This window comes from Aedes albopictus, chromosome 3 (assembly GCF_035046485.1).
Source record: "Aedes albopictus strain Foshan chromosome 3, AalbF5, whole genome shotgun sequence".
Classification (NCBI taxonomy): Eukaryota; Metazoa; Arthropoda; class Insecta; order Diptera; family Culicidae; genus Aedes; species Aedes albopictus.
In genome coordinates this window covers 143,841,025-143,868,288 of record NC_085138.1, presented here as the reverse complement: position 1 = coordinate 143,868,288, position 27,264 = coordinate 143,841,025, and the positions used below count along the sequence as shown (strand labels likewise).

Below are 27,264 nucleotides of genomic sequence, written 5' to 3'. Positions count from 1 at the left end.
AAAAAAAATATGAATGAAAAAGAAGATAAGAATACTGTGGTAGTTTCATCAAATTCATCTAGTGTAGTGTGATGTGAAATTGATTGATGCTTAAATTGGAATATCCTGTTCACTGCATCTCAAAATTATAGGTTATGTATGTTCTACTAAAGCCATTCTTCCTCATAATTAACCATAGATATTTTTTAATTGAAATCGTATGTCGAACAGTGGATAAAAGAGACACCGCTTACGGCTTTTCCATTCCACATTGTCCCTCATGTTCCTCCATTCTCGAATATACCTTCTATCTTTTGCTCTCTTGGGACTTAACCTTCCCAACACTTATCTCATAAAAATCGGCTACACACCACGCCACCGCAATCCAAGAAAAACTGAATACCTACGAAGCCTCCTAACACTCTCCGCCATTTCTACGAATGTGCGGCGCGTGGTGGAAGTGGAAGAAAAAGGATAACCCCAACTTACGAAGAGGAAAAAATACGACCAAATGACAGCACAATAAAGCAAAAACCGCGCACCATTGAATAAACATATAACATAAGTAACCTCATCCCGTTCCTCCACAAGAGTGCGGCCAATATCTCGACCAAGGCGGCATCTTCCACCCTCGCTTCCACACCGGGGCCGGGAGCTTCTTGGTTACGCGCTGTGGAAGCAAAACTGCAACCGGTTCTGCAGAACCGGCTTTCTGTGCGGGTAGCCGGCGAGCATGCCTTTTTTCTTGCATCCAGTTCCAAACTTGAGGACTGGCTGCTGCACGGTTCATGTTCCTCCCGTTCGTTCTGCGAGGCGCGGTCTTGGTACGACGAATGTGTGTTAGTATACGGAATACGGAGGAAGCGTAGATTATGGTTATTGATATACGCCGAATACCGAGCGAAACAGAAATCATGAACCGCGAAATCTGCGCCATGCCGTGACTGGCGACGATCGCGAGTCCGGTGATTTACGGTGAGAAGGAAATACATATGATTGAAATGCGATGCATAGCTTTGAGCATTGGCTATCGAGGGAGAGGGAGAAAGTATGGCAACTATTTCATTTCTTACTCACAAGGTATACCCAAGTAACCAAAAGTTCAGATAAAAGGATACTTTATAAGCTAAGCAGCTTGTTCGAGGTCGCTCATTAGCCTTCTAAGCAGCTTCATTTTTAAGTAATTTTGGAACTTGAAAGTTCACATAAGCACGCTGGATAGCCTTCTAAGGAGCTTCTAGCAGAACTTTGTCAAAATTCATACAGAAACAAAAATGTGTTTTTCAGAATCACACCCTGTTGTTGGTGGGGGGGGGGGGGGGTTGTGATTCACGTCTGGAAATTGCTACTGATAATTATATTCTCACATATGTTGCTGCTATGTAGATTTGAACTGGATCCTCCTGCGTGATAGCCTGCCGACTTACCGCTGCGCTGCTGAAGACACTTGACAAAGTCAAGCTAACTTCACTACTGTACAAATGTGCAAAACTAGCTGCCGACAGAAAATCGATTCAAGTCAGACTTTACCTGCTGTCCACTCAATCGCAGCTGTAGTACTGTGGTAGAGCGTAGGGCTCTCACGCAGCGACTATCGGTTCGAATCCGATGGGCGGCAATTTTTTTTTTTGCTCAAGCCTAGTATTCATTGATTTGATAAATTCATATTTGTCTTTTATTCGTGTACGCTTAAACAGTTGTATTCTGTAAAAGACATAAATTTAATCTTCATTGAAACGCAATGCTACTGAACTGAACTTCTATGAACTTGAAAGTTCCGACAAAGTTCCGACATAGCATCTTAAGCAGCTTTAAAGTTCCGCGAAGTTCAGATAAAGTTCCGAATGGAACTTTCTGGCTGCTTAAGAGGCTAACAATTAGCCTTGCCGGAACTTGTGACCCAAGTTCCAGCAAGGCTCATCGTTAGCCTCTTAAGCAGCCAGAAAGTTCCGTTTGGAACTTTATCTGAACTTCGCGGAACTTGAAAGTGCATTTTGTCATGGGAAGCGGAACTTTTGGTTACTTGGGTAGGGTACCGAGCCACTTGAACAGTGACCGGTATTGGGGACACTTTTCACTATAACTCAGTCGATTCCAAACCAATTTACTTCAAATATTGTAATTGGTTTGATACTACACGTATCTCAATGTGTTCCAAAAATTGTGTCAATTGATTCAAAATTGGCTAAGTTATAGCAAAAAAAGTGTTAAAAAATAAGAGCCCAGCCGAGATGGTTCCACTTCTTTATTACCACGCGTCGAAGTCGGATATCGCGGCTTAACTTCGAGCAGCTGCGTAACGTAGAAGTGACTTAAGTCTACGGGCAGCAACTGGCAGTGGCCATATCAACGGAAGAGCAGCTTGGCGCAGCCACACATGAAGATAGCTGGAGGGACATAAGATCCGCCATAGGTAGCAAGCACCTCGGCAACAGCACTAGGCTTCGCGACTCCGAATCACATAAACGACTGGTACGCCGGCGAATGTGAACAGTTGAAAAACGAGAAGAATGCTGCATGGGCGAGAATGTTACAACACCGTACGAGGGCAAATGAGGCATGTTATTGACAGGCGCGGAAAAGGCAGAACTCAGTCTTCCGAATGAAGAAGCGGCAGCAGGAAGAACGAGATCGCCAAGCGATGGAAGAGCTGTACCGCGCTAAGGACACACGAAAGTTCTACGAGAAGCTGAACCGCTCGCGCAGACGCTTTGCGCCACAAGCCGACATGTGCCGAGATAATCACGGAAATATTCTCACGAGCAAGCGTGAGGTGGTCGAGAGGTGGCGGCAGCATTACGATGAGCACCTCAATGGCGACGTTACAAGTACCGAAGGTGGCGTGGTAACAGATCTAGGAGTATGTGCACAGGACGAAAGACTTCCGGCCCCTGACCTCCAAGAGATTGAGGAGGAGGTTGGCCGGTTGAAAAACAACAAAGCCACTGGAGCAGATCAACTACCCAAGCGAGCTTCTGAAATACGGTGGAGAAGCATTGGTGAGAGCATTACACTGGGTCATTACCAAGATTTGGGAGGAGGCATGGATGGAAGGTATCGTGTGTCCCATCTACAAAAAGGGCGACAAGTTGGATTGCGGGAACTACCGCGCGATCACACTACTGAGCGCTGCCTACAAGATACTCTCTCAAATTTTATGCCGCCGTCTATCACCGATTACAAGAGAGTTCGTGGGGCAATATCAGGCTGGATTCATGGATGAACGCTCTACAACGGACCAGATGTTCGCCATCCGCCAGGTGTTGCAGAAATGCCGCGAATACAACGTGCCCACACATCACTTGTTCATCGATTTCAAATTGGCGTATGATACAATCGATCGAGGACAGCTATGGCAGATTATGCAGGAATACGGATTCCCGGATAAACTGATACGATTGATCAAGGCGACGATGGATCGAGGGTGTGCGTAGTCCGAGTATCAGGGACACTATCGAGTCCCTTCGAATCTCGCAGGGGCTTGCGGCAAGGTGATGGTCTTTCGTGTTTGCTGTTCAACATTGCTCTAGAGGGTGTAATTAGGAGAGCGGGGATAAACACGAGTAGGACGATTTTCACGAAGTCCGTTCAGCTGCCTGGTTTCGCAGATGATATTGATATTATTGCTCGTAAATTTGAGACGATGGCGGCAACGTACTTTCAACAGAAGAGTGAAGCCAGGCGAAGCGGATTAGTCATTAATATGTCGAAGACAAAGTACATGATGGCAAAGGGCTCCAGGGAGGAATCACCCTACCCGCCACCCCGAATTTCTAATAAAATAGAGGTGGTTGAAGAATTTGTGTCCTTGGGCTCACTGGTAGTGACCGCGGACAACGACACCAGCAGAGAAATTCAGAGATGAATTGTGGCAGGAAATCGAACTTACTTTGGAGTCCGCAGAACTCTAAGATCGAACAAAGTTCGCCGTCACATGAAGTTAACCATCTACAAAATGCATTGGACCTGCTAGCCCTCCATGGGCACGAAGCATGGACTCTACGTGCAGAAAACCAACGCGCCCTTGGAGTTTTCGAACGGAGGATGTTGCGTACTATCTACGGCGGGGTTCAGATGGAAGACACGGGACTTGGACAAGGCGAATGAACCACGAGCTGCATCAGCTGCTGAGAGAACCAAGCAACCGTCTACACCACGAAAATCGGGAGGCTACGTTGGGCGGGTCACGTCATCAGGATGTCGGATAGCAACCCGACTAAAAGTTTCTTGAGAGTCATCCGACCGGTACAAGAAGACGTGGTGCGCAGCGAGTTAGGTGGGTCAATCCAGTGGAGGACGATCTGCGAACCCTTTGTAGAGTGCGAAACTGGAGACGTACAGACATTGAGACGATTACTGCGTACAGCAGAGGACACTCAGGCCTTAGTCTGACCGGTATTCTTCCTTAATAGCCTAGACCTGGTTTCGCAGTACGCACATTGCATAAAACAAGCCACAACCCAACAAGTAACATGCAAAAATAAGCTGATACGCTGAATTACGCCATTAGCCTACATTAGCCTCTCCCAAAGTGTGTCACGAGAACTACGTTTTAGACATAAACATTCTACTGAAGCATGGACGCCCGGGACTCATCAACTCAAATGAGACACCCACCACAACACCATCTGTCGCAGGCGCAATAAAGCAACATGGCGCCCACCACCGACATCAAACAACGCTCCCTGAACAGTAAACATCAATCCCTCTGCTGTATGCACTATGTATGCACTCGTAGAGGTATAATATGTCACTCCCGAGCCGTCCACACAGAGTGTGAGTGTTCGCTTGGATCGACGGACGACGTGGTAATTCCCAGACGAACCACCACCACCCGCATGTGAAATGCACCACCCCATTGGAAAAGCTTGATTCGTCGAACTAACGAAAGATACAGCCCGGTCGGTGCGTGTAGGTTGTTATGTGTACCCTCCCGCATACAGACTCCGCCACCATCGCAGGCTACCGTTGCGTTGAGGTAGCAGCCGCGCATTTGCCTTTGGTGCATAAATTTCATTCATTTACATTGGTAATCCTCCGCTGCCGCCGCCGTCCTCATCCTCAATCACACCGCACCGCACCCTAGCCCGAGTTCATCTTACGAGTTGGTCCCCTATTTTACAACCAACCGTAAGCTCGTACCGCGAGCTGATGCGATGCAATACCTTCTACGGGCCGCACGCCACCATCCGCAATCCGTCCAACTCGAGGGACGCATCGCATCACCATAGTTACCGAACCGACCGACGACCGAGAGCGAGCGCCGCGACCAAGACAACCAAGAATCCCCCGGATGCGAGCGGTCGGTCGGGTCGGTATAGATACCACCGAACACTGAACCAACCAACACAGTCAGGTGATTAATCACCGCGCCGCGCACCGAGACCGAAAAACCCGTGGAAGCGATTCCCGAACCGAACAGTCAGTGTTTGATACGTAATCGAAGATGAGTGGCGTGGCAGCTCACCAGGCCACTGTCGTGTATGCACCGCGCTTCGTTTGTTCGTTTGACATTGTACAAGTCACGCTCCGGCTTGAACACAGCTACGTATCGCGCATCACGGAGGGAAGGGGGTGGTGCTGTCGGGAGAAAAGCGAGCAGACGAGAGAAAGAGCGAGCCGAGCATAAAAAGAAAAATGAAGTTATGCAGCTTCGTCTGCTGTGATGCCGGTCGACAACTTACCTACTGTTCAAGCTTGTGCGTGACTTTGATCGCTCTTTTGGGATACGCAGCGAACGTAATACTCGGTCGAAGCAGATTCTGCATTGGACTAAAGTGTTAAATGCGCCATGTACAGTGCAACGTGAATATTAAAACTTTTGACATGCACGTCATCGACAGAACGTCTGGAACTATTTCAGCTCTGTACTCTCGGCTGAAACGTCGAACAGGAAAAGCTGGTAAACGCAATAATTGAATGTTTCTCATCCCTTATGGCCCGTTTACATATGTGATAATAATGCGTGACAATATTCTGTCGGACAATTTTTTCCACGCTAGTATCGTTTACATTGCCGCTAAAAATCTAGCTGCTAAATCTGGGACAATAAATTTTCCGACTGTGTTGGTACCAAACTATCGTAATGTAAACACTTCCTTATCTGCCAATAAAATTGGCGTGATGGCATAATTAGCTGACAATTCGTCTAGCAGACCGTTTACATTATGCTAATTGTGTCGGACAATCTAATATCTTCATTATTGTCCACTAGTTTTAGCACCGAATTCAGAAGCTTCTGAATTTGTCATGCTAATTTTATTGTCTGCTAAAAAGTGTTTACATTGTGCTAAATTGACACCAATACTGCTCGAAAATGAACTGTCGCGCAGAATTAGCAAATATGTAAACGGGCCATTAACAACGTAAGCCAAAAAATGCAGCGGCGTCAGAAGAAGTTTTGGACGAAAAGATCCACCCATACCTGAATGTGTCATGTACAAAACGATGATCTGCTTCTGCAGGTTCATGAACCGGTAGAAATGAAGAAGGACTTGGTTTGAAACAGGGCATCTATAGACCTTGAACAAGTAACCAGTCATTGAGTTCCGGTCTTCAGCATCTGTTGCCCACAGTCAGTATCTAAAGAGCCTAACAGTGTACTGGATTTAGTCCTCTTGAAAATCAGTCCCATAGCGGTTGTTCATTTGAGGTATCGAGTAATCCGCTTCAACGATGTCTGTGTGATTTCAGTTGGATTTTGCTGGAAACGTTCCATACAGCTAATAGGAAACCACAGGTTCGGCCTGTCTACAATCCGTCATCTCGAATTCGCTTGAAAGGGCCTTTTTGAGCTTCTGGATACTGGATAAGTTTCGACCAACAATCAGCACAACATCCACGTATAGCACTAGATAGATCTTGCCATCTTTCCTCGACAGCGTGTGCAAACAGCAATCCCTCTTGTAACTAACGAACCTTTGCTTCAGTAACACTTCATCGAAACGGTTGTTCTAGCATCGCGGAGCTTGTTTCAATCCATAGTGATTTTTGCAGCTTGCATACCAGTCCTGGTTTGGCCTTCACTCCTTTCGATACTTCCGACACAGGTCACCAACAATCGTTACGGGAGTCAATTTCGTTAAACACTTCAGGAACATTTGAGAGGAAATGCAGATCTACTACGGTGGCATTGAATCCGGTAAGAAAGTTGAGGAGCTTATCCGGATGTTCACAGCGTTTCAATGAAAGTCGTCAAACGGGCCAGAACTTACAGGACGATGTGAATGCGAAGGGATTACGAAGTCCTCCTCAATTTCATCCAGCTCTTCATCGTCTGTAAGCTCGTACACCTCAGTGTGGACATCTGATTAGATGACTTGAACATCAGCAAGGAATTCGTCACCCTCTTGCTCGTATATCATCGGTACTATCAGTTGATCAAATCCAGATTATTCACAATCTTGAACATACTGAAAGTACTCCGACGCGAATCCGACCATAAACAGCTCTCGATTTTAGGGTTCCTGTTGATGTTCGAGATTCTATTCCACATTGACCGGGAATCCACCCGAAGACTTGACAACCGAAAACTCTCAACTACTCCAGCAAAGGCTTCTACTTATACCACGATTCAGCGGGGGTCATATTCCGTGGAAGCCAAAGTGGAGGCGCTGCAATCGGACTCCGATTCATAATGTACATACCAGTCAAAACGGCTGCATCCCAGAGTGACTGCGGAACCTTGGAATCGATAAACCAATTTCCCATTAAATCGCTCCGCTACTATGTTTTGTTGTGGGAGAATAGGCAACCGTAGATTTTTTGTTGACTTCCAGGACTCTTTTCCGCGAGCCGTTTAAATAATCTCTGCAAAGCTTACCGAGGACACAAACTTCGCAAAAGATCAGTTTCTGTGGTTTTAACTTCTTATCAGCTGCAAGATCTTCACGAACTAGCACCAAGTTGACACTCACCAGGCAGATGCACATTCAGCTTCAGTACATACAAATTTTCACGGAATGTCGGATGTGTACAAATATTAGTTACATTCCCCTTGGGTGTCCTTCCCCTAGCAAGCGTCGATGACAATATAAACATCATGACAAGGCAGGCAGTGTGATGCTGCCTCATTGAGTAGTGGAGCTTTCTGCGGAGCAAGTCGCCTGCATGGCGAGGTCCCGTATCATGCCAAGTGATGCTATTGTAGTTTGCGCTGTAGATGGCTGGGAACGGATTGGTCCGGTGAGCTACGCAATATTCACACGGAGCTACACCGTCGTAATAATCGCGTCATTCTTTCTCCTGTTAATAATTATCCTCTATTCCAGCTGCTTCAATGATGGATAGTGTTTCTTCGAGTTTACTAGAATTGAGAACTCCGGGACCAACTGCTTTCAAGAATAGACCACAGTATGAAGTTTTCTTTCTAGGGCTTCCACCTGAATTTATTGAAATGATATTCCTAGAAGATTCCCAGTTGGAATTCCCGGATGAATCCCAAAAAAACCTAAACTGGAATGTCAGAAGAAGCCCAAAGGAGCTTCTTTATAATTTTAAAAAGGAGTTCGTGAAGGATTGTTAGAAAATTGTAGGAATCCTACAGAAGCATTCTCAGGAAGAACCCATGAAGGATTTTCCGGAAGGAGATCTCCAGGGATCTCCTGAAAAAGAAGGAGAGGAGCTCCTAAACGATTCCAGGAAGATTTCAGGGAGGAACTTCTGAACTTCGTGTCTCCAGTTCCTTCCGAGAATCGTCCAGGAATTTCTTCCGGAAATGCACCAAGAGTTGCATGCGCGATTCCTCCAGCAGTTCCTTCCGAGAATCCTTCGAAAGATCTTTCCCTGAATTCTTCAGGAGCTCATTCTGGGAATCCTTCAGAAGTCCTTTCCGATAATTTCTTAGAAGTTCCATCTGGGAATCCACCAGGAGTTCCTTCCAAGAATCCTCCAGGAATTCCTTCCGAGAACCCTCCAGGAAATCCTTCCGAGAACTCTTCAGGAAATCCTTTCAAGAGCCCACTAGAAGTTGCCTCCAAGAATCCACTAGGAGTTCCTTCCGGAAATTTACCAGGAGTTCCATCTAAAAGTTTCTTCAGAGAATGCTCCAAGATTTCCTTCAGGGAATCCACCAGGAGTTCTTTTTAGGAATCTAAACGAGTTGCTTCCAAGAATACTCCAGGAGTGTCTTCAGAGGACACTCTAGGAGTTCCTTCCGGGAATCCTCCATAATTTCCTTCCGAGAATCCTCCAGGAGTTCCTTTCGAGAGCCCACCAAAAGTTACATACGAGACTCCTCCTGGAATTACTTTAGAAAATCCTCCATGAGTTCATTCTGGGAATCCTTCAGGAGACCTTTCCGATAATCTCTGAAGAGATCGAAATACTCCAGGAGTTCCTTTCGCGAACTCTCCTGGAAATTCTTTCAAGAATCCACTAGAAATTCCTTCCAATAATATACCAGGAGTTCCTTCCAGAATTTTACTACGAGTTACTTCTGAGAATCCTTCAGGAGTTACTTCCTTCGGGGAATCCACCAGGAGTTTCTTCCGGGAATGTAAACGAGTTCCTTCCAAGAATCCACCAGGAGTGTCTTCCGAAAAACCGGCTGGAGTGTCTCCAAAAAAGCCTGCAGGAGTTCTTTTCGAGAACCCTCCACGAGTTCCTTCCGGGAATCGTCCAGGAATTTCTTCCGGAAATCCACCAAGAGTTACATGCGAGATTCCTCCAGCAGTTTTTTCCGAGAATCCTTCGGAAGATCTTTCCCTGAATTCTTCAGGAGCTCATTCCGGGAATCCTTCAGAAGTCCTTTCCGATAATTTCTTAGAAGTTCCATCTGGGAACCCACCAGGAGTTCCTTCCAAGAAGCCTCCAGGAATTCCTTCCGAGAACCTTCCAGGAAATCCTTCCGAGAACTCTTCAGGAATCCTTTCAAGAGCCCACTAGGAGTTGCCTCCAAGAATCCACTAGGAGTTCCTTCCGGATATATACCAGGAGTTCCATCTAAAAGTTTCTTCAGAGAATGCTCCAAGATTTCCTTCTTGGAATCCACCGAGAGTTCTTTTTTAGGAATCTAAACGAGTTGCTTCCAAGAATACTCCAGGAGTGTCTTCAGAGAACACTCTAGGAGTTCCTTCCGGGAATCCTCCATGATTTCCTTCCGAGAATCCTCCAGGAATTCCTTTCGAGAGCCCACCAAAAGTTACATCCGGGAATCCTCCTGGAATGACTTTAGAAAGTCCTCCAGAAGCTCATTCTGGGAATCCTTCAGAAGACCTTTACGATAATCTCTGAGGAGATCGAGAACCCTTCAGGAGTCCCTTTCGCAAACGCTCCTGGAAATTCTTTCAAGAACCTACTAGGAGTTCCTTCCAGAATTTTACCACGAGTTACTTCTGAGAATCCTTCAGGAGTTACTTCCGAGAATTCTCCAGGAGTTTCTTCGGAGAATACTCCAAGAGTTCCTTCTGGGGATCCACCAGGAGTTCCTTCCGGGAATGTTAACGGGTTCCTTCCATGAATCCTCCTGGAGTGTGTTCAGAAAAACCGACTGGAGTGTCTTTAAAAAAAACCTCCAGGAGTTTCTTTCGAAAACCCTTCAAAAGTTCCTTCCGAGAATCGTCCACCACCAAGAGTTACTTGCAAGGAATTCCTTCAGGAGTTCCTTCCGAGAATCCTTTTCCTGAATCCTTCAGGAGTTCATTCCACGAATACTCCAGGAGTTCCTTCCGGGAACAGTTCAAAAGTTACTTCCGAAAATCCTCCAGAAGTTACTTCCGAGAATCTTCCAGGAACTTCTTCCGGGAATCCTCCGGAAGTTCTTTCCGGAAACCTTCCAGGAGTAAATAGAAGGAATTCTTGAAGGAAATCCCGGATGGGATTCCTGGAGGAATTCCGCAGATGGAACTCCTGGAAGATTTTCTGGAGGAATGCGCGGAATGAGCTTTGGAGATATTCTCAGATGAAATTCCTCGAGCAATCTCCAGCTAGATATTCTGTATGAATTATCGGATGAAATTTTGGAGGAATCTCCACATGGAGTTCCTGGAGCGAACTCCAGATGGAGTTTGTTGAGGAATTCTCAAAGGGAATATCAGAGGAGTTCTCATATGGAATTATCGGAGGAATTCCCAGATATAAACTTTGGAGGAAATCTCTGATGAAGATCCTGGAGGATCTCCCTAATGGCCTTGAAGGAATACTTGGATGGAATTTCTGGAGGATCTCCGGAGGAAACTCTTGGAGAATTCTCGGAAGCCACTATTGTAAGATTTCCGGAAGGAACTCTTGGCGGATTCTTTGAAGACAAATATTGTTATAGTCTTGAGTAAAAAGTATCAAAATTTGTTATATTTTTGTATTAATTTAAAAAAGTTTTGTTAGCTTTAGCTAGTTTTGTTGCTTTAGTTTTTGTTATTACATACAGTGTCGGACAAAACAATAAGACCAGCGGTCCTATTTCATACAAAATGGCCAAGTTTGACGATATGGTACTCGGTTTCTAGTAAACCGATTTGGCTGAAATTTTGACAGCCGACTTCGAATTACGGGAATTTTGATTTGTATTAAATTGATTGAGTTCTGTACACTACTTCCAAAGTTACAGATATACGGTGCGACATAATTCTAACACCAGATTTTTATGATGATTATTTGTTGCCAATTCAATAAAAATGTCCCCAAGTTTAAATGGCATCCTTAATTTTAGTACTTGTTTATCAATCATCAAGTATCAGATACTCTCAAATATCCTTTGGTGATGGTAATCTGAAAGTGGTCCTATTATTTTGTCGTTTCGTATATCTGTAACTTTTGATGTAGTGAACAGAACTCAATCAATTAAATACAAATCAAAATTCACGTAACTCCATGGCGGCTGTCAAAATTTCAGCCAAATCGGTTCACTAGAAACCGAGCATCAGATCGTCAAACTTAGCCATTTTGTATGAAAAATGGCTGGTGGTCTTATTATTTTGTCCGACACTGTATGTCATCATGTTACTTTAATAGAGAATTATTATAATTTAAGATATCGGTTTTCTGAAGAAAGAAACGGTTTGTTTTTATTTTAGTCATAGTTCAACCACGTGTACTATTTTGCCCTTCTTTCCCTTCCTCTTCCGACAACAAAGCCAAGAGAAAAGCAAACATATATGCACACGTCGTCGTCGCGCCGTCATGGGATCAGGACTTCAGGACCAAGGGCCGAGGCCGGGGACCTCTCCGCACCGCACCACGTTCGAGCAAATAATAATGCGTTTTTCGGGCTTCCTTTTCCTCTCCACTTCGTACCTAGGTGGAAGCGTGGAGGGATATTTTTTCCCGATGAAAGTCCTTTTTTTCTCGGTCGACTCCCGACCGACCGACGGACCGACAACATCGGGAGCGAAGAATTTCGTATTAGCCCGTGAAAAGAGATCACATGCGGAGGGATTCGTTTTGGATATTTTTTTTCTTGTTTGGGTTGTTTCAAACTTTCAGCTCTCACTCGTCCTTCGGATGACGACGACGACGACGACGACGATGATGATGATCATCATGATTGTATGAAAATACAATAATTTGGATTGATGGCTCTTTGCGTTCTTTTGTGCATTTGGGAAGGTATTCCTGCATGGGGAGGTGAGGAAAAGTAGAAACGTATTGGAGAAAATGCGAGCAGAGCAGACGAAAAATGTGCAGGTTCGTTGTCCTTTGCCAGGATTGATTCCGTTCCTCACAAACAAATGCTGCTGATGATGCTTTCTACACACACGGTCACAGCTGTTCGATTGTTCAGGTTGGAGGAGGTGGAATGAATGCAGAGAAATTGTAGGGATGGATGATTGATTCTCATACCGAAGGGGAAAAATGATGTTAGAGATTTGAAAGTTCTGTATTTTAACGAAGTGTCATTGAAAGTCCAATATAATGTCAGATATTATCCATGCTTTGTTTATGAATTTCCAAAACTGAATAACTAATAACTGTGAGTTTAATTTACTATCTTTTAAAATACGGTGGAGAAGCACTGGTTAGAGCACTACACTGCGTCATTACCAAGATTTGGGAGGAGGAAGTATTACCGGAGGAATGGATGGAAGGTATCGTGTGTCCCATCTACAAAAAGGGCGACAAGCTGGATTGCGGGAACTACCGCGCGATCACACTACTAAGCGCTGCCTACAAGATACTCTCTCAAATTTTATGCCGCCGTCTATCACCGATTGCAAGAGAGTTCGTGGGGTAATATCAGGCTGGATTCATGGGTGAACGCGCTACAACGGACCAGATGTTGGCCATCCGCCAGGTGTTGCAGAAATGCCGCGAATACAACGTGCCCACACATCACTTGTCCATCGATTTCAAATCGGCGTATGATACAATCGATCGAGACCAGCTATGGCAGATTATGCACGAATATGGATTCCCGGATAAACTGATACGATTGATCAAGGCGACGATGGATCGAGTGATGTGCGCAGTTCGAGTATCAGGGGCACTCTCGAGTCCCGGCGAATCTCGCAGAGGATTACGATAAGGTGATGGTCTTTCGTGCTTGCTGTTCAACATTGCTTTAGAGGGTTCAATGAGGAGAGCGGGGATTAACACGAGTGAAACGATTTTCACGAAGTTCATTCAGCTTCTTGGTTTCGCTGATGATTTTGATGTTATAGCTGGTAAATTTGAGACGATGGCGGAATCGTACATCCGACTAAAGAATGAAGCCAGGCGAATCGAATGTGTCGGAAACAAAGTACATGATAGCAAAGGGCTCTAGGGAGGATTAACCACGCCCGCCATCCTGAATTTCTATCAATGGTGAAGAAATTGAAGCGGTTGAAGAGTTCGTGTACTTGGGCTCACTCGTGACCACCGACAACGACACCAGCAGAGAACTTCAGAGATGCATTGTGGCAAGAAATCGAGCTTACTTTGGACTCCGCAGAACTCTACGATCGCGGACCACCGCGCCCTTGGAATATTCGAACGGAAGGGGTTGCGTACCATCTACGGCAGAGTGCAGATGATAGACAGGATTTGGAGAAGCCGAATGAACCACGAGCTACAACATCTGCTGAGAGAATCAGCCCTCGTCCATACCGTGAAAATCGGGAGGCTACGAAAGGTTGCGGGTCATGTCATCAGGATGTCGGATAGCAACCCGATTAAAATGGTTCTCGAGAGCAATCCGACCGGCATAAGAAAACGTGGTACGCGGCAAGCTAGGTGGGTCGATCAAGTGGAAGACGATCTGCGGACCCTTCGCAGAGTGCGGGACTGGAGACGCACAGCCATGAACCGAATCGACTGGAGACGACTACTACGTACAGCAGAGGACACTCTGGTCTTAGTCTGACAGGTAAGGTTATCAAAGATCCACAAACCAAAACTACGAGTTGTCCGAAACAATGGTTCCATCAGCAGCCATCAATAGGCGAATTGAACTGCCGCTTCAAAAACTGGAAGACGAAAAGAAGTTTCACCAGCAGTACCTGGATCAGAAGAACAGCCTGGTCTGAATAATGTTGGAGTTAGACAGATAATGCAACAGTGAAGCACTGAATGAAAACGAGTTAGAGAAGAAAGAGTACTGGATTGTCGCAACGGAAGGTTGCACAGAAGATCTAGGCTCCGGAGTTGATGCAGGGCTAACAATGGCAAGACACAGGCAGAACAACGTAAACCTGCTTATGGAGCGTATCGCTCGAAGAGCAGCAGATCAGCTGTATACGCAGGTCTCCAATGATAACGAACTTCAACGTGCAGTAGCAAGTATCCTCGGTCAAAGTCGAGCATCATGCGGCCCTGCAGAACAGAATATGACAAGAGCGTCTACTACGAACAATTTTCTACCTCAACAAGGCTCAATGCCGATGAATCAGACAGGATCCAACGGTTTGTTCACAACATCTCAACTCGGTAGGTCTTGAAACGGTTTGTATACTCAACCGAAGTCAGCTGGCGGCTCGCCAGCCGGTCTGAATAGATATTCTGAAATTCAGCGATGATTCCGAAGACTGCGTTCTCTTTCTTTCCGTATTAAATACGTCTACCCATATGTGTCTCACCCGAAGAGCATTAGCGGAGCCAGCTTTTTCTTTTTTCTTTCTCACACTCCTAAACATACAAGAGAAAGAAAAAGATGGAAGAGGGGGCAGCTTGCCTCCTCTTTCATCTCGCTCTTTCTCTTGCATGTTTAGAAGAGTGAGTAAGAAAAAAGAAAAAGCTGGCTCCGCCAATGCCGAAGAGAATATGTTGAGACTGAGGAAATGTTTGAAGGATAGTTGTGAGATGCCATCAAAAGTGAACGGAGTAATAGTAACCCTCAAAATGCGACATGGAAGACTAGATACTATAATCCAGGCTATAACCCACAAGGACAGAGCTTTACCGGGTCCTAATATAAAGACATTGGAAGCCATAGTCAACTTCACCCTCGCAGTGGAAAATCTTGTAGCCACGATGCAAGCCTGTCTGATCGGAGAGTTCGTGTACTCGATCTACACACTCAGTTTTATTTCACGAGCTCGGCTGCGCAAATCTCGGTTTCTGAATTTAAACCGAGACTCAGCTAACAATATGGCAGGTAGCTTAGCAACAGGGTATGCTATACTGATTCTCGGCATTTATAAGCTGATATCTCATCAAAACATTTAGCTGACTACTCGGCTGCGCAAATCTCGGCATTCGTAAACCGAAATTCGGCATTCTAAATTAAGTGTGTAGTGGATCACTTCCCATCAACACCAAAACTGGAACGGGCAAAATATGTTCGCAACAACCCGGCTCCCAACCTTATCATCTTTAGCAGTTGGTTGTACAGCAAGGGTGTCCGGTCATTTGGCCGAATGCCATCTGGCTGAATTATGATAAAAACAATCAGAGTAAGTTTTTGACATTCCAACTGTCAATTTGATCATCAGAGATATTTCCTTCTTTTAATCATAGGCTATTCTTTCAAGTTTAGCCATTCAGGGATTAGTTGGCGTAGAAACTGCCAACATTTAATCAAAAATTATTCCTTCCTTGAGGCATAGGCTGTTCTTTCGCGTGATATGATGCGGGAAACAGGGGCATGGTCACTTAAGTTCATCATTCATTTTTCGGCCAAAGGGCATTCGGCCAAACGGCCCTTTCGGCCAAACGACATTCGACCAAACGGCGTTCGGCCAAATGACCAGGAACCCCACCGAAGATGTTGGCGCAGTCATGGTCTCGACTTCAGCAGAACTACGCAGTACCATAAAGAAAGGTTTTGTTCGCGAACATACGCTCCCAACGAGGGCAGCATCATGCTGTGCTGCGCGACCAACTCCAACCAGCGCACCGGAACCGTCATCGAGCATCGTCACGAAGCACGTACACTCACCCGAGCCGACGTAACAGCAGCAACCAACAGCGAGAGAGTGAGTACCGTGAGATCCTGTCGTGAGTGCAGCATCGAGCGCCACCGCAGCCGCCATCATCATCAATGTCGTCGCTTTGCTGTTAGCGTGATGACGGTGTGGTTCCCCACACGTCGCGTGGGTTCTACGCGCGCGTAGAACCTTCCACGTGTTTCTGGAACATTTAGTTTTTGGTATAATATGCGACCCGTTCACAGTATCTAGTCAGTTCAGTTTGAATTCGATAAGCGTTCGCGTGGGTTATAACAACGCGAAGTGTAAAGTGAAATTATCAAAGTGTGAATAGTAAGCAAAGAAAGAAATAAAGTGTTAAGTGTAGTGAAAGTGATGTTTCCCTCGCGGTCCGAAATTCCCCGTTCTCTCTTCTGTCGTGCTATACACCGCCCAGTGTTCTACGCCTAAAACTCTTGTGTTCATTGCCGAACACGTTTCCTGAATAACCATCCGTAAAGTCAGCTACAGAATTTATTAGCCAAGAGTGAAACAGAATCTGGACGAAACAGCTCAGTCTTTCTAATGCACGTACAGTAGGAAACAAGGTATTTACATATTCTAAGGTAGTCTTAGATGTCAAAACTGGCTGAGCGGCCATTATTTTTTCACCGTGAGAAATTCTGAAAACAAACACCCCCCTCAGCAAATTCCTTTGAAATTTAGCTTCCTCTGCTTTTCCCCACAAACTAAACGACCTGCTTAACCTTCCATTATATAAAAACCTTGGTAGGAAACTTGAAAATTCGGCAGCAAACTCATATTTTTCGGGAATTTTGGAAGTGCTCCATAAAGTTCTGAAATCCTACTGAAATACCATCAGAATTTTATCAGAAAGAAGAAAAAACGCTGCACGAATTACAACAGGAATTTTAGATGGATTTGGCTCAAAGTTACTCCGACAACCTTTGAGATTTGGGCTAGCGTTATATGTGGTTGGACAATTTATTAAATACAACAGTGTTTGAAAAGTGAAGCAGTTTCGCTGACACTTCCGAGGAAGAGGATGCAGGAGACCGCCGCTGCTGCATTCGAGTGATTGTTTTCGTTTAGTCGGATCGTGTTTTCGCGTGTGTAGGAGATAAATTCCGCTGACATTTTCGGGCAAAAAGATTCATCCGAGCTAATGCATCCGAGTTGTCTTTCGATTCGTTTTTTCAGTGTATCCATTGTTAGACGACCAGAGACGCAGCGAGTGGTGCGAACGAGTGAACATGCAATATGGTTTGTAGGGCATTCTAAACCAATACTGACACCGAAGACAAACACAGAAAACCAGCTGAATAAGATTATCCGGTGAGTTCATTCCTTGTTATTCCCTTTTATATTTGAACATGACATATACATGGGGATTTCGGGGGGTAGCCTAAGGAAGCTAAATGAACTGGTTTCCGGACAAATGTTCGTGGGGTGGCCAGACTTTGTCACGAGAAAACAATCAGCATGTTGTATTCCGAAGGTCTCCAGTGAATTTACCCTGCTACAACAAACCATCTGGTAGATCATTCCGTTCCGGAATGACTCTGCAGCCATAGGTAATCCTTGCGCTGATGGTGGGTACACAACCATCATCATCATCATCACAACAGTGCTTGAAAAGTGAAGCGTTTTTTTCCCGAACAAAGCCAAATTTGCTCTTCTTTGACCGGCGCTTTTCAACCCAAAGCAATAGATATACAGGGGATAGACAAAATGATCGGGACAGGCAAAATTTTCACTTATAAAAAAATGTTCAATTAGCTGTAACTTTTCGAAAAGCGCATCAAATATTCTCAAATTTTTACTGTAAGTTCTTCAATTGTTCTGTATCAGTGGACAAAATTTGGAAAAGATCGAACAATTCTTCACGTAGTTATATAGATTTTTGAAAAAGGTAAAATCATCCAATAGCCAACTTATAACTCTATATAACTCTGTTATATCTCCGGATTCAATGAACCGAATGCAATGAAATTTTGACCATTTATGACTTATATAATGAGCTTGACCATTGACCATTGACTTAACTTAATATTCTTAACACGGAAGAAAATTATAACGATTAGATTATTTTTCTAATAAAACACCAAATTATCCAAAACATCAACATCGTTTCAAAATTCAAGATGCAAAGTATTGTTAATTTAGTTTCCCTTTAATTGACTCATGTATAAATGCGTTTTGAAGGAAAGTAGCAACATAGCCGCCAATAAGTTTAAAAAGTAATGGGATGCATATTAAAAATAGACCAATTTACTAAAAAATCATGAAAAAAATAAAATCGCTATAACTTTTTCGCTTGTTTTAAATTTCAAGTTAAGTCAAATGTTTTCCAGAGTTCATTATATAAATCATGAATTGTCAAAATTTCATTGCAATCGGTTCATTGAATCCGGAGATATGACAGCTCAAAGTTGGCTATCGGATAATTTTATCTTTTTCAAAAATCTTTATAAATTCATGAAGAATTGACCGATCTTCTCCAAATTTTGTCCACTGATACACAACTAGTTGAAGAACTTACAGTAAAAAATTGAGAATATTTGATGCACTTTTAGAAAAGTTACAGCTAGTTGAACATTTTTAGAGTGATAATTTTGCCTATCCCGATCATTTTGTCTATCCCCTGTATGCCTTCATTGGCTAACATGCTTCTGAAGCAAGTAAGAGCCGGAACAATTTCTAATTAGAAATGATTCCACTGCAACAAGTGTGCTTGTCTTTTTGTAGACAAAAAGTTAAGCTGAACGAACACATAGGTGCGTATTGAAACTTGATCCTGGAATTTCTCGCTAAGCCAAAATATACTTCCCCAAGTAACAATAAGCGCTGAGTGAGAGTATTAGCTGAATAATAGCTGGTTAACAGTGTCAATGGCTCAACACAATGACAACTGAATATTTGTCTGAAGTATGGCTTGTTCAACCTTTTTAATCGGTAATACATAGATGGCTGAATGTAGTGCCCATATAGCCGAGGCGGTAAACGCACGGGTATTCAGCATGACCATGCTGAGGGTGACGGGTTCGATTCCCGGTCGGTCCAGGATCTTTTCGTAAAGGAAATTTCCTTGACTTCCTTGGGCATAGAGTATCTTCGTGCCTGCCACACGATATACACATGCGAAATGGTCATTGGCAGAGGAAGCTCTCAGTTAAAAACTGTGGAAGTGCTCATTGATCACTAAGCTGAGAGCAGGCTTTGTCCCAGTGAGGACGTTACGCCAAGAAGAGGAAGAGGAGGAGATGGCTGAATATCAAGCTGAATAGAATATTATTCATTATTCATTATTCATTATTCAGAATTAATCATCTGTTGTTCAACCTTTTATCAAATATTTTTTGACAGCTGACCCAAGCTGACCAAGTTTTCGTGAAGTCCACATAGTTTCTTTAGTCTCAATACAGACTTAGTTTAAATTATGTTTTTGACTATTCAGATTCAATAAGTATTGCTCTTGTTTTCGAGGATATGTATACGATTGTGTGTGGTGTAGGACTGTAGGTGCTAAGGTGAGTGACTAGAAATCAGGAGGTCCGAATTCAATTCCCAGTTTCCCCACAGATTAATTTATACATTTCTAAACATCTCTTCTGGAAATAGGCGTAGCTAATGGTAAAAATAGGCGCACGAAAGTGTTTTTTTTTTATTTTTACATAATTATTAAATTTAATTGATTACTGAATAAGCGCATATTAGGCCTTAAATCAGCCTTCCAATGAACCTGAAATCAGCTAAAGGTAGAATAAAATCACCAATATTAGATGTTTAGGAGCTGAATAACGGATTGTACCTCTTGTGCTAAGCTTTTATTCAAATGAAAGCTGATTTAAAATAGTTGGAGAAACGTTTGTACAGCATCAAATTGTTACCTAGGTAATGTCATTTCAATCAGTTGAAGCAGCCATACACGACATAACCGACAACACCGTTAGATTCGTTGAACGGAGTCGACGAAACGGATGGTTCCGACAGAGTTGTACCGGAAGCAGTAGACCTGCCTTTTTCGGATGAAAAAATGCCGCCTGGAAAAAGTTGAGTCTCAGAAAATGGAACAGCTGTGTCGTTCTCAAGATACATGGATCAAAAGTTCTACCAGAAGCTTATGACGGAGAAGTTCTACCAAAAGAATCCCGCCACGACTTAAGGGGCCATTAGACTGTTTGTCATTATGACAAATATTTGCCGTTGTAGTCCGACATTCATCCGAGGTTGCCATGATTCACGTTGTGTTGGTCACTTGTTGCACTTATGCACGAATACGGATTCCCGGATAAACTGATACGATTGATCAAGGCGACGATGGATCGAGTGATGTGCGTAGTTCGAGTATCAGGGACACTCTCGAGTCCCTTCGAATCTCGCAAAGGGTTACGGCAAGGTGATGGTCTTTCGTGCTTGCTGTTCAACATTGCTTTGGAGGGTGTAATAAGGAGAGCGGGGATAAACACGAGTGGGACGATTTTCGCGAAGTCCGTTCAGCTGCTTGGTTTCGCCGATGATATTGATATTATTGCTCGTAAATTTGAGACGATGGCGGAAACGTATATCTGACTAAAGAGTGAAGGCAGGCGAATCGGATTAGTCATTAATGTGTCCAAGACAAAGTACATTATGGCATAGGGCTCCAGAGAGGAATCACCGCGCCCGCCACCCCGAATTCATATCGACGGTGATGAAATCGAGGCGGTTGAAGAATTCGTGTACTTGGGCTCACTGGTGACCGCCGACAACGACACCAGCAGAGAAATTCAGAGGCGCATTGTGGCAGGAAATCGTTCTTACTTTGGACTCCGCAGAACTCTACGATCGAAGAAAGTTCGCCGTAACACGAAGTTAACATCTACAAAACGCTGATTAGACCGGTCGTCCTCTATGGGCACGAAACATGGACCCTACGTGCAGAGGACCAACGCGCCCTGGAGTTTTCGAACGGAAGGTGTTGCGTACCATCTACGGCGGAGTGCAGATGGAAGACGGGACTTGGAGAAGGCGAATGAACCACGAGCTGCATCAGCTGCTGAGAGAACCAACCATCGTCCATACCGCGAAAATCGGGATGCTACGGTGGGCGGATCACGTCATCAGGATGTCGGATAACAACCCGACTAAAATGGTTCTCGAGAGTCATCCGACCGGTACAAGAAGACGTGGAGCGCAGCGAGCTAGGTGGGTCGACCAAGTGGAGGACGATCTGCGGACCCTACGCAGAGTGCGGAACTGGAGACAAACAGCCATGGACCGAGTGGAATGAAGGCGGCTACTATGTACAGCAGATGCCACCCCGGCCTTAGCCTGATCGGTAAGGTAAGTATGGTCACTTGTTGGGCTTGTTTGGCCAAATATTTGTCATGTCTAATGGGACCTTTATGACGGGAGCCTCTGGACGGACTAATTATTAAGTGATTGCATGATGAAATCAGGACTTCGACGAACGACGGAACGGTGCAGGGAACACAGGCACTGAGGATCAAGAAACACCTACTGGAGGAGTAGAAGCAAGGGGTAATGCATAGAAGTAAAGTTAGTTCTTCTTGACGTAACGTCCCTACTGGAACAACGCCTGCTCCTCAGCTAAGCACTTCCATATAACTGAGAGCTTTCTCTGCTAATAAACTATGTTACATATGTAGCTCGGGTGGCAGACAGGGCAGACACGAAGATACTCCATGTCCAAGGCAATTTCCTATCTGAAAAAATCCTGGACCAATCAGGAGTCGTCACCTTAAGCATGATCATGATGAATAACCACGTTTTTACAGCTGTGGCTATAGGGGCCTTGATTTGCAACATGCAAAACCTTTAGATCCATGAAAACCAACACAGAACAAGCAAAAACTGTTCAAAGTCGAAGCTTTCTACTGCCGTCGGCATTTTTTCCTAGGTGACCAACGCTTGGTTGATGAGCAACTAAACTGTATTGTGTTGCCATACTTTAGTGTACTGAAAATATAGCTTCTGATTAAAATATTAAGTGGAGTTCATACGCATAATTAAATATCAGCTTTTTTTTTTAAATCATTGCTCGATACATCACTAATCCCATCGCATCTAATGACTTTATAGCCTTGCTAATCCACTTCACGTGTCACATTTTAGAACTTCCAAGCACAATCATACAATCCTCTTCCATCCAGTGACGTGAAAAAATCACATCCCGTCCATTATTCAACAAACTTCAGTCGTTTCCCAAACTTCTACAAAACTTTACAGTCACCCTTCGCAAAATTCCCAATAATCCCTCGCTCCTAAAAGTTCCTTATTCCATGCATTCGTTCGTGAGTGGTTCGTTAGTTCGTTCATTCCACGCCGTTCCCGGGACCAACCAAGTCTTGTCGTCGCTTCTGCTGCTGCCGATGGTTCGTTCAACAGCGTCTAAATTTTTCACCAACTCAGCCCAGTCGCACCGCTTCAAAATAATACCTTTCCCAGCCATAGAGGGAACGGGACGACCGACGACGGTGGTCGGGAGGTGTATGGGACGGACGGTTCCGTCCCGACTCGAAAACAAACCGAAGAAAACAGCCAAAACTGAATCCAATACCTACAGCTTTCGTCGACTGTTTGGTAGAGGCTCGTCGCATACTGCTGCGCTACTGTAGTGAGCGAGTTAATCGAGTTGGCGAATGCTGCCACGGTACCAGTATATGTGAGAGACCGAGGCAGAGTTCATGGTGTTGGTGAGAGCACGAGGTGTTTTTTTTGTTATTATTCTGTTAAGTGGTGATGCGGGGTGGAAGATAGGGGGTGGCGGCAGCGACGGCATTGGAATTAGATGGTTTCGACGCGGTTGCCAGCAGGGAGTGTAAACAGAGTGCAATTCGGCATATTGCATGCGAAGTGTACCGTGGTTTGGCACCGCTGCGCTGACTGGCTGGCTGGCTGACTGCGACGGCAACCCACTGACTGACTCGGTACGGTTGTGCGGTGTCTGGTGTGTGCTAATTTCTGTGCTTCTTTTCTTGGACTTGAAGTATTGTAATTTATGGTTGAAAACCGGTTTGCGATGCTTGCGAAGTGCACCGGCAGCGTGGTGCCATGCAGTGGGCAGCTGTAGTTGAGCATCTTATTTTTAAACTCGATCGTGATGGGAAGTCGCGATGAGCTCGGAAAGTGGGGTCAGGGTACGAGGCAGGAATGTCAAGTCGTCGTAATGCAGAAACTGTTCAACGAGTCTTTTCGGCTTTGAACGACGGTGCAGTTTGGTTAGTGAAAGAGATGACACATGCAGAGTTGCTGCTCTAACCAGAATGTTAAATGCGCCGCAAGCCATCTTCCATGGTGCTCTGATAGTGGCCGGTTTGACGAGTCCGGTTCAGAATACGACACCATCGAAAGAGGAATGAAGCAGTAGGTAGAGAGATGATTGAATTATTTGGATGATAAGAGCGACATGCACATATACACTCACACTTTGGTGCGGGAACAAGCAGAACAGTGTTGCCAAGATGATGAATGGTTTTCCAGAATAGATATCTTATGAATTAAGGTTGAAGAAGTTGGCAGTATGATCTTCAGTTCTTCTTCATATTATTTTTCAAAACAATCATTGAACGGCTTTTGAATTTTAAATTTGCTTTATAGTATGTGTGACACAATAACACGTGCTTCGGTTCAGGATACGTTTTTATTTTTGCGAAGTATTGTAATCGTATGTTCTGAAATTTTAAAAAATGCAGTGGCATGCATGCGATTGCGCATAACTTACGAACGGAATGTCCGATTTTGGTTGTCTTTGCTTAGTTGAGGCAAAAGACTTGAAGAAATTGTGATTGTTTGAACATCAGTTTTCCATATATTTTGAACTGGGATTTGAACTAGGGAACGTCAAACAACGCAGTAGACGAGACAAAGTTAACCGGAGACAGCTAGTTACTGTAACAAGCGATGTTGGGGCAAACATTTGAACTAGATTTCTTTAATAACTTCCAAAAACGGTGAAACACTCGATGTCAAAAAAGTGTGCGCCCTTTGATGCTGTCTTGCTCCCTCCCACAGGAAGTTGGACGTTTTCTGAAATCCCCGTTATAATTTTTTCTCCGTGTTTTTACTTTTAAAAAAGTGAGGGAAAACAAAAATCAATTTTATTGGCGGCGTTAATGGTTGCAAGATAATTAACATTGAATGTGTTGTCCGTTTAGTTACACTCGGCACAGTAATCTTGTGACAATGAAATTAAACTTAAAGAAAACAATAACACTCCAAATAATGCAATTTGCATAATCTTTTCACGAGCCCAAATCTGAAAATCCAACAGCAGCTTCAGTTCGACTACTCAATTTAATATTTACTGCGAGTAAGCAAAAAACAAAATTTTTAATCAGACGCGTTTGATGGACATCCAGATTCATTCTCTGCCTTCTCAGATCATCGGAATGTTCGAACATGCCACACGGTTAACAAATACAACATCATCAGCTCCCTTGCCAACTTTTTCGGTTGTTCATTTTTGGGGCATATAACTTCCTCAGCTAGAACCGTTTCATCTCAAACTGAAAGTCACGCTCAAGCTGCACAAAGTTTGTTTACAAAATAATCGAACAAAATGTGGTGGAATGAAAATATCAGCTGATGAGCATTGTTGCCAAATCAGGGCAAATAATGAAGCAAATAAAAATGTGTCCCTTTTTGTAGGAGATTTTTCGAAGCATTTAAACCAATTGTAATGCTCAACTTCAATTGATATATAATATAAAACTAAATTAGATGACACGTTTAATTATTAAGCCAACTTTTCGCCGCTTTTGAAATAACTTTAGAAAACTGGTTTAAATAAATCAAAACATTGAACTGGCAACTTCACATTGATGATGCTTCCCTGGTTCGGTCGTAGTGCATGCACCGTCTGGAGTGTGGCTGTGCTGCCGTAGTGAGTGTGCTGTTTGCAGGACGAATATTATTGTTCTGATTCCCAAAGTTTGAATCGATCGCGTATATCTTGATGTTATTGCTTAGTGCACGGCTGTTTTCTAACGATTTTCTCAATCGCGCGATTTAATTGAAATGCCGATACACTGTTTTAGTTTCACTGAACGTGTTGATATTTTAAAAGCAGTTTCTAAAGAAACAAGGTGCTCGGGGGGCAAAAAGTGAGTGTTGTATTGTGTGAAAATTACTGCTGGGTGCAATGAATGCATTTTAAAACTACAGAAATGTGCATAATAGTGATTTTTTCATTGAAAAAGATTTGAGTTTCGAGTTTTTGAGGTTTTTATGAGAATGTGTGCGTGCCTTTAGCCAGTGTCAAGTTGGTAGTGGTGATAGCAGCGAAGAAAAATGTTTATGAATTTTAGCAGTTTTCTGTGATTTAAAGACATGTTCGAGGGAAAATGTCATGAAAAATTATTGGTGGTTTTTCCTGCTATCTACTGAATATATTCAGATGAAGGTAAGTTCACGTATGTTTCATAAAAAGCGTGAATTAGCTTTTCCAATGAACGAAGAAGAATAAGAAGCAGACAATCATCGTCATTGACTCAATTAATTACAAATCCTTCAACCTTAAGTTCTAAACATTCTAATGTTATAGCTGGCAGCACTGCCTGGTTGACACATGGCCCTAGCCCAGAACGAAGCGAAACTGATAATAATGAATAAATAAACGAATTTGTGATAAAGGAAGGTAACAGAAAAACTAAACAAACCTTTTCGTGTAAAACCTAGCACCTCTCTGTCTTTCCATTTTCAAAGACGGTAAACAATAAACTCATATGGCAAATTAGGTAACACATAAAGACACACAAAAACACAACCGGATTAATTCAGAAGAAAACAAATCAATCAGTACCCGGAATCCGCAGAGTACGGTATAGCTCGGTATGGCACAAAGTAATCGAATATCCTTCGGACTGGATAAGTCTCACTAGCACTCTTCCTCTATTCCTTCAACTGTGTCGCAGTCGACGAGGGCGATCAATCCTTTCTAGGAACACTGCCGATGGTTTGAGGTGAACCGCTTTCCCATTGCTTCTTCACAGTTTCACTAGAATTGCACTTTTTTTCATTCTCGCTCCAAGGATGTTGGATCAATACTCCATTAGATCAGTGAATCCCTTCACAACACTTTTATTATCGACTAGATCTAGATCTAGATTCACAGTAATCCTATTCCGGGGTGTGATGGGAGTCGCCTAGTGGATCTGCATATTCATTTTAATCACAAAATTTTCACAACAGCACTTCGCGGAGCCGAGCCGAGCGCGGATTTCGTGCGAACCGACAGGAATTGTTGAAACGGACTGAAATTTCAATTTCTCGTTGTCTCATTTGGGCTACCTTGGACCTTTGATGCCTTGCGCGCTCCTTCCACCCTAGCCTGTATCATAATCGCACACAATTGTAGTTTGCTTCACCAACACCAGCAGGAAACCCCAGTTTCACAGTCCGCTACAGAGTCTTCGGCTACTTGCGAACTATATAAGCAGCATATAATATAAAACTACCACCTTCACAGCAAGCATGCGCCTCAACAACCACCAACACTGACATACGTTACCCCTCATCGAATTGGACACAAGTTTTTACCTACCTCGAATGCCCAGAACAACCGCCATTGGCATCCGGCTACCAACTTCTCTTTCCCTCAAGCGCAGTCTCCCTCCTATTTAACTTCCAACCTAACTCAACTCCTACGGACCAGACAGGGACAACCTTACGCGTCCCCTATTCCGCATCTGGCGCAGTCTCACAAACACAGACATCCCTCAAAAAAAAAGAACAGAAACGGTCATAAAAACCATCTACAAATTTCATTATAGCATTCCTTTCCCTCTTACCGTACCGACCGACCACCCCTGCTAACATCGGCCACTGTTTCTGCTTCGACTTCTGCTTCTTCCCACTCGGCTTGGCATCCAACCGAACCGACCGCCTCCACCTCCAGCGTGCTACCGCCTTCTCGCAACCGCATCGCTACGGACCGACAACCCAACAGACCGAAACCGAAGCATGTTTCATGTTGCCAACCGTTGCGTTGCGTCGTCGCCGT

At 44.1% G+C, this 27,264-nt stretch overlaps 1 protein-coding gene across 2 annotated transcripts in view; it reads right to left on the bottom strand.

Moving 5' to 3' along the window:
* Positions 1-26,692, bottom strand: part of LOC109424065 (polyhomeotic-proximal chromatin protein-like) — a 186,810-nt gene extending 160,118 nt beyond the window's left edge. The window contains exon 1 of one of the 2 annotated variants that reach the window (XM_062842190.1): positions 25,922-26,692. In XM_062842190.1, the coding sequence (XP_062698174.1) occupies positions 25,922-25,959 (38 nt within the window). In that variant the 5' untranslated portion in view covers positions 25,960-26,692. The remainder of the gene's footprint in view (positions 1-25,921) is intronic. The other variant, XM_062842191.1, reaches the window with a different exon arrangement.
* Between the last annotated feature and the right edge of the window lie 572 nt (positions 26,693-27,264).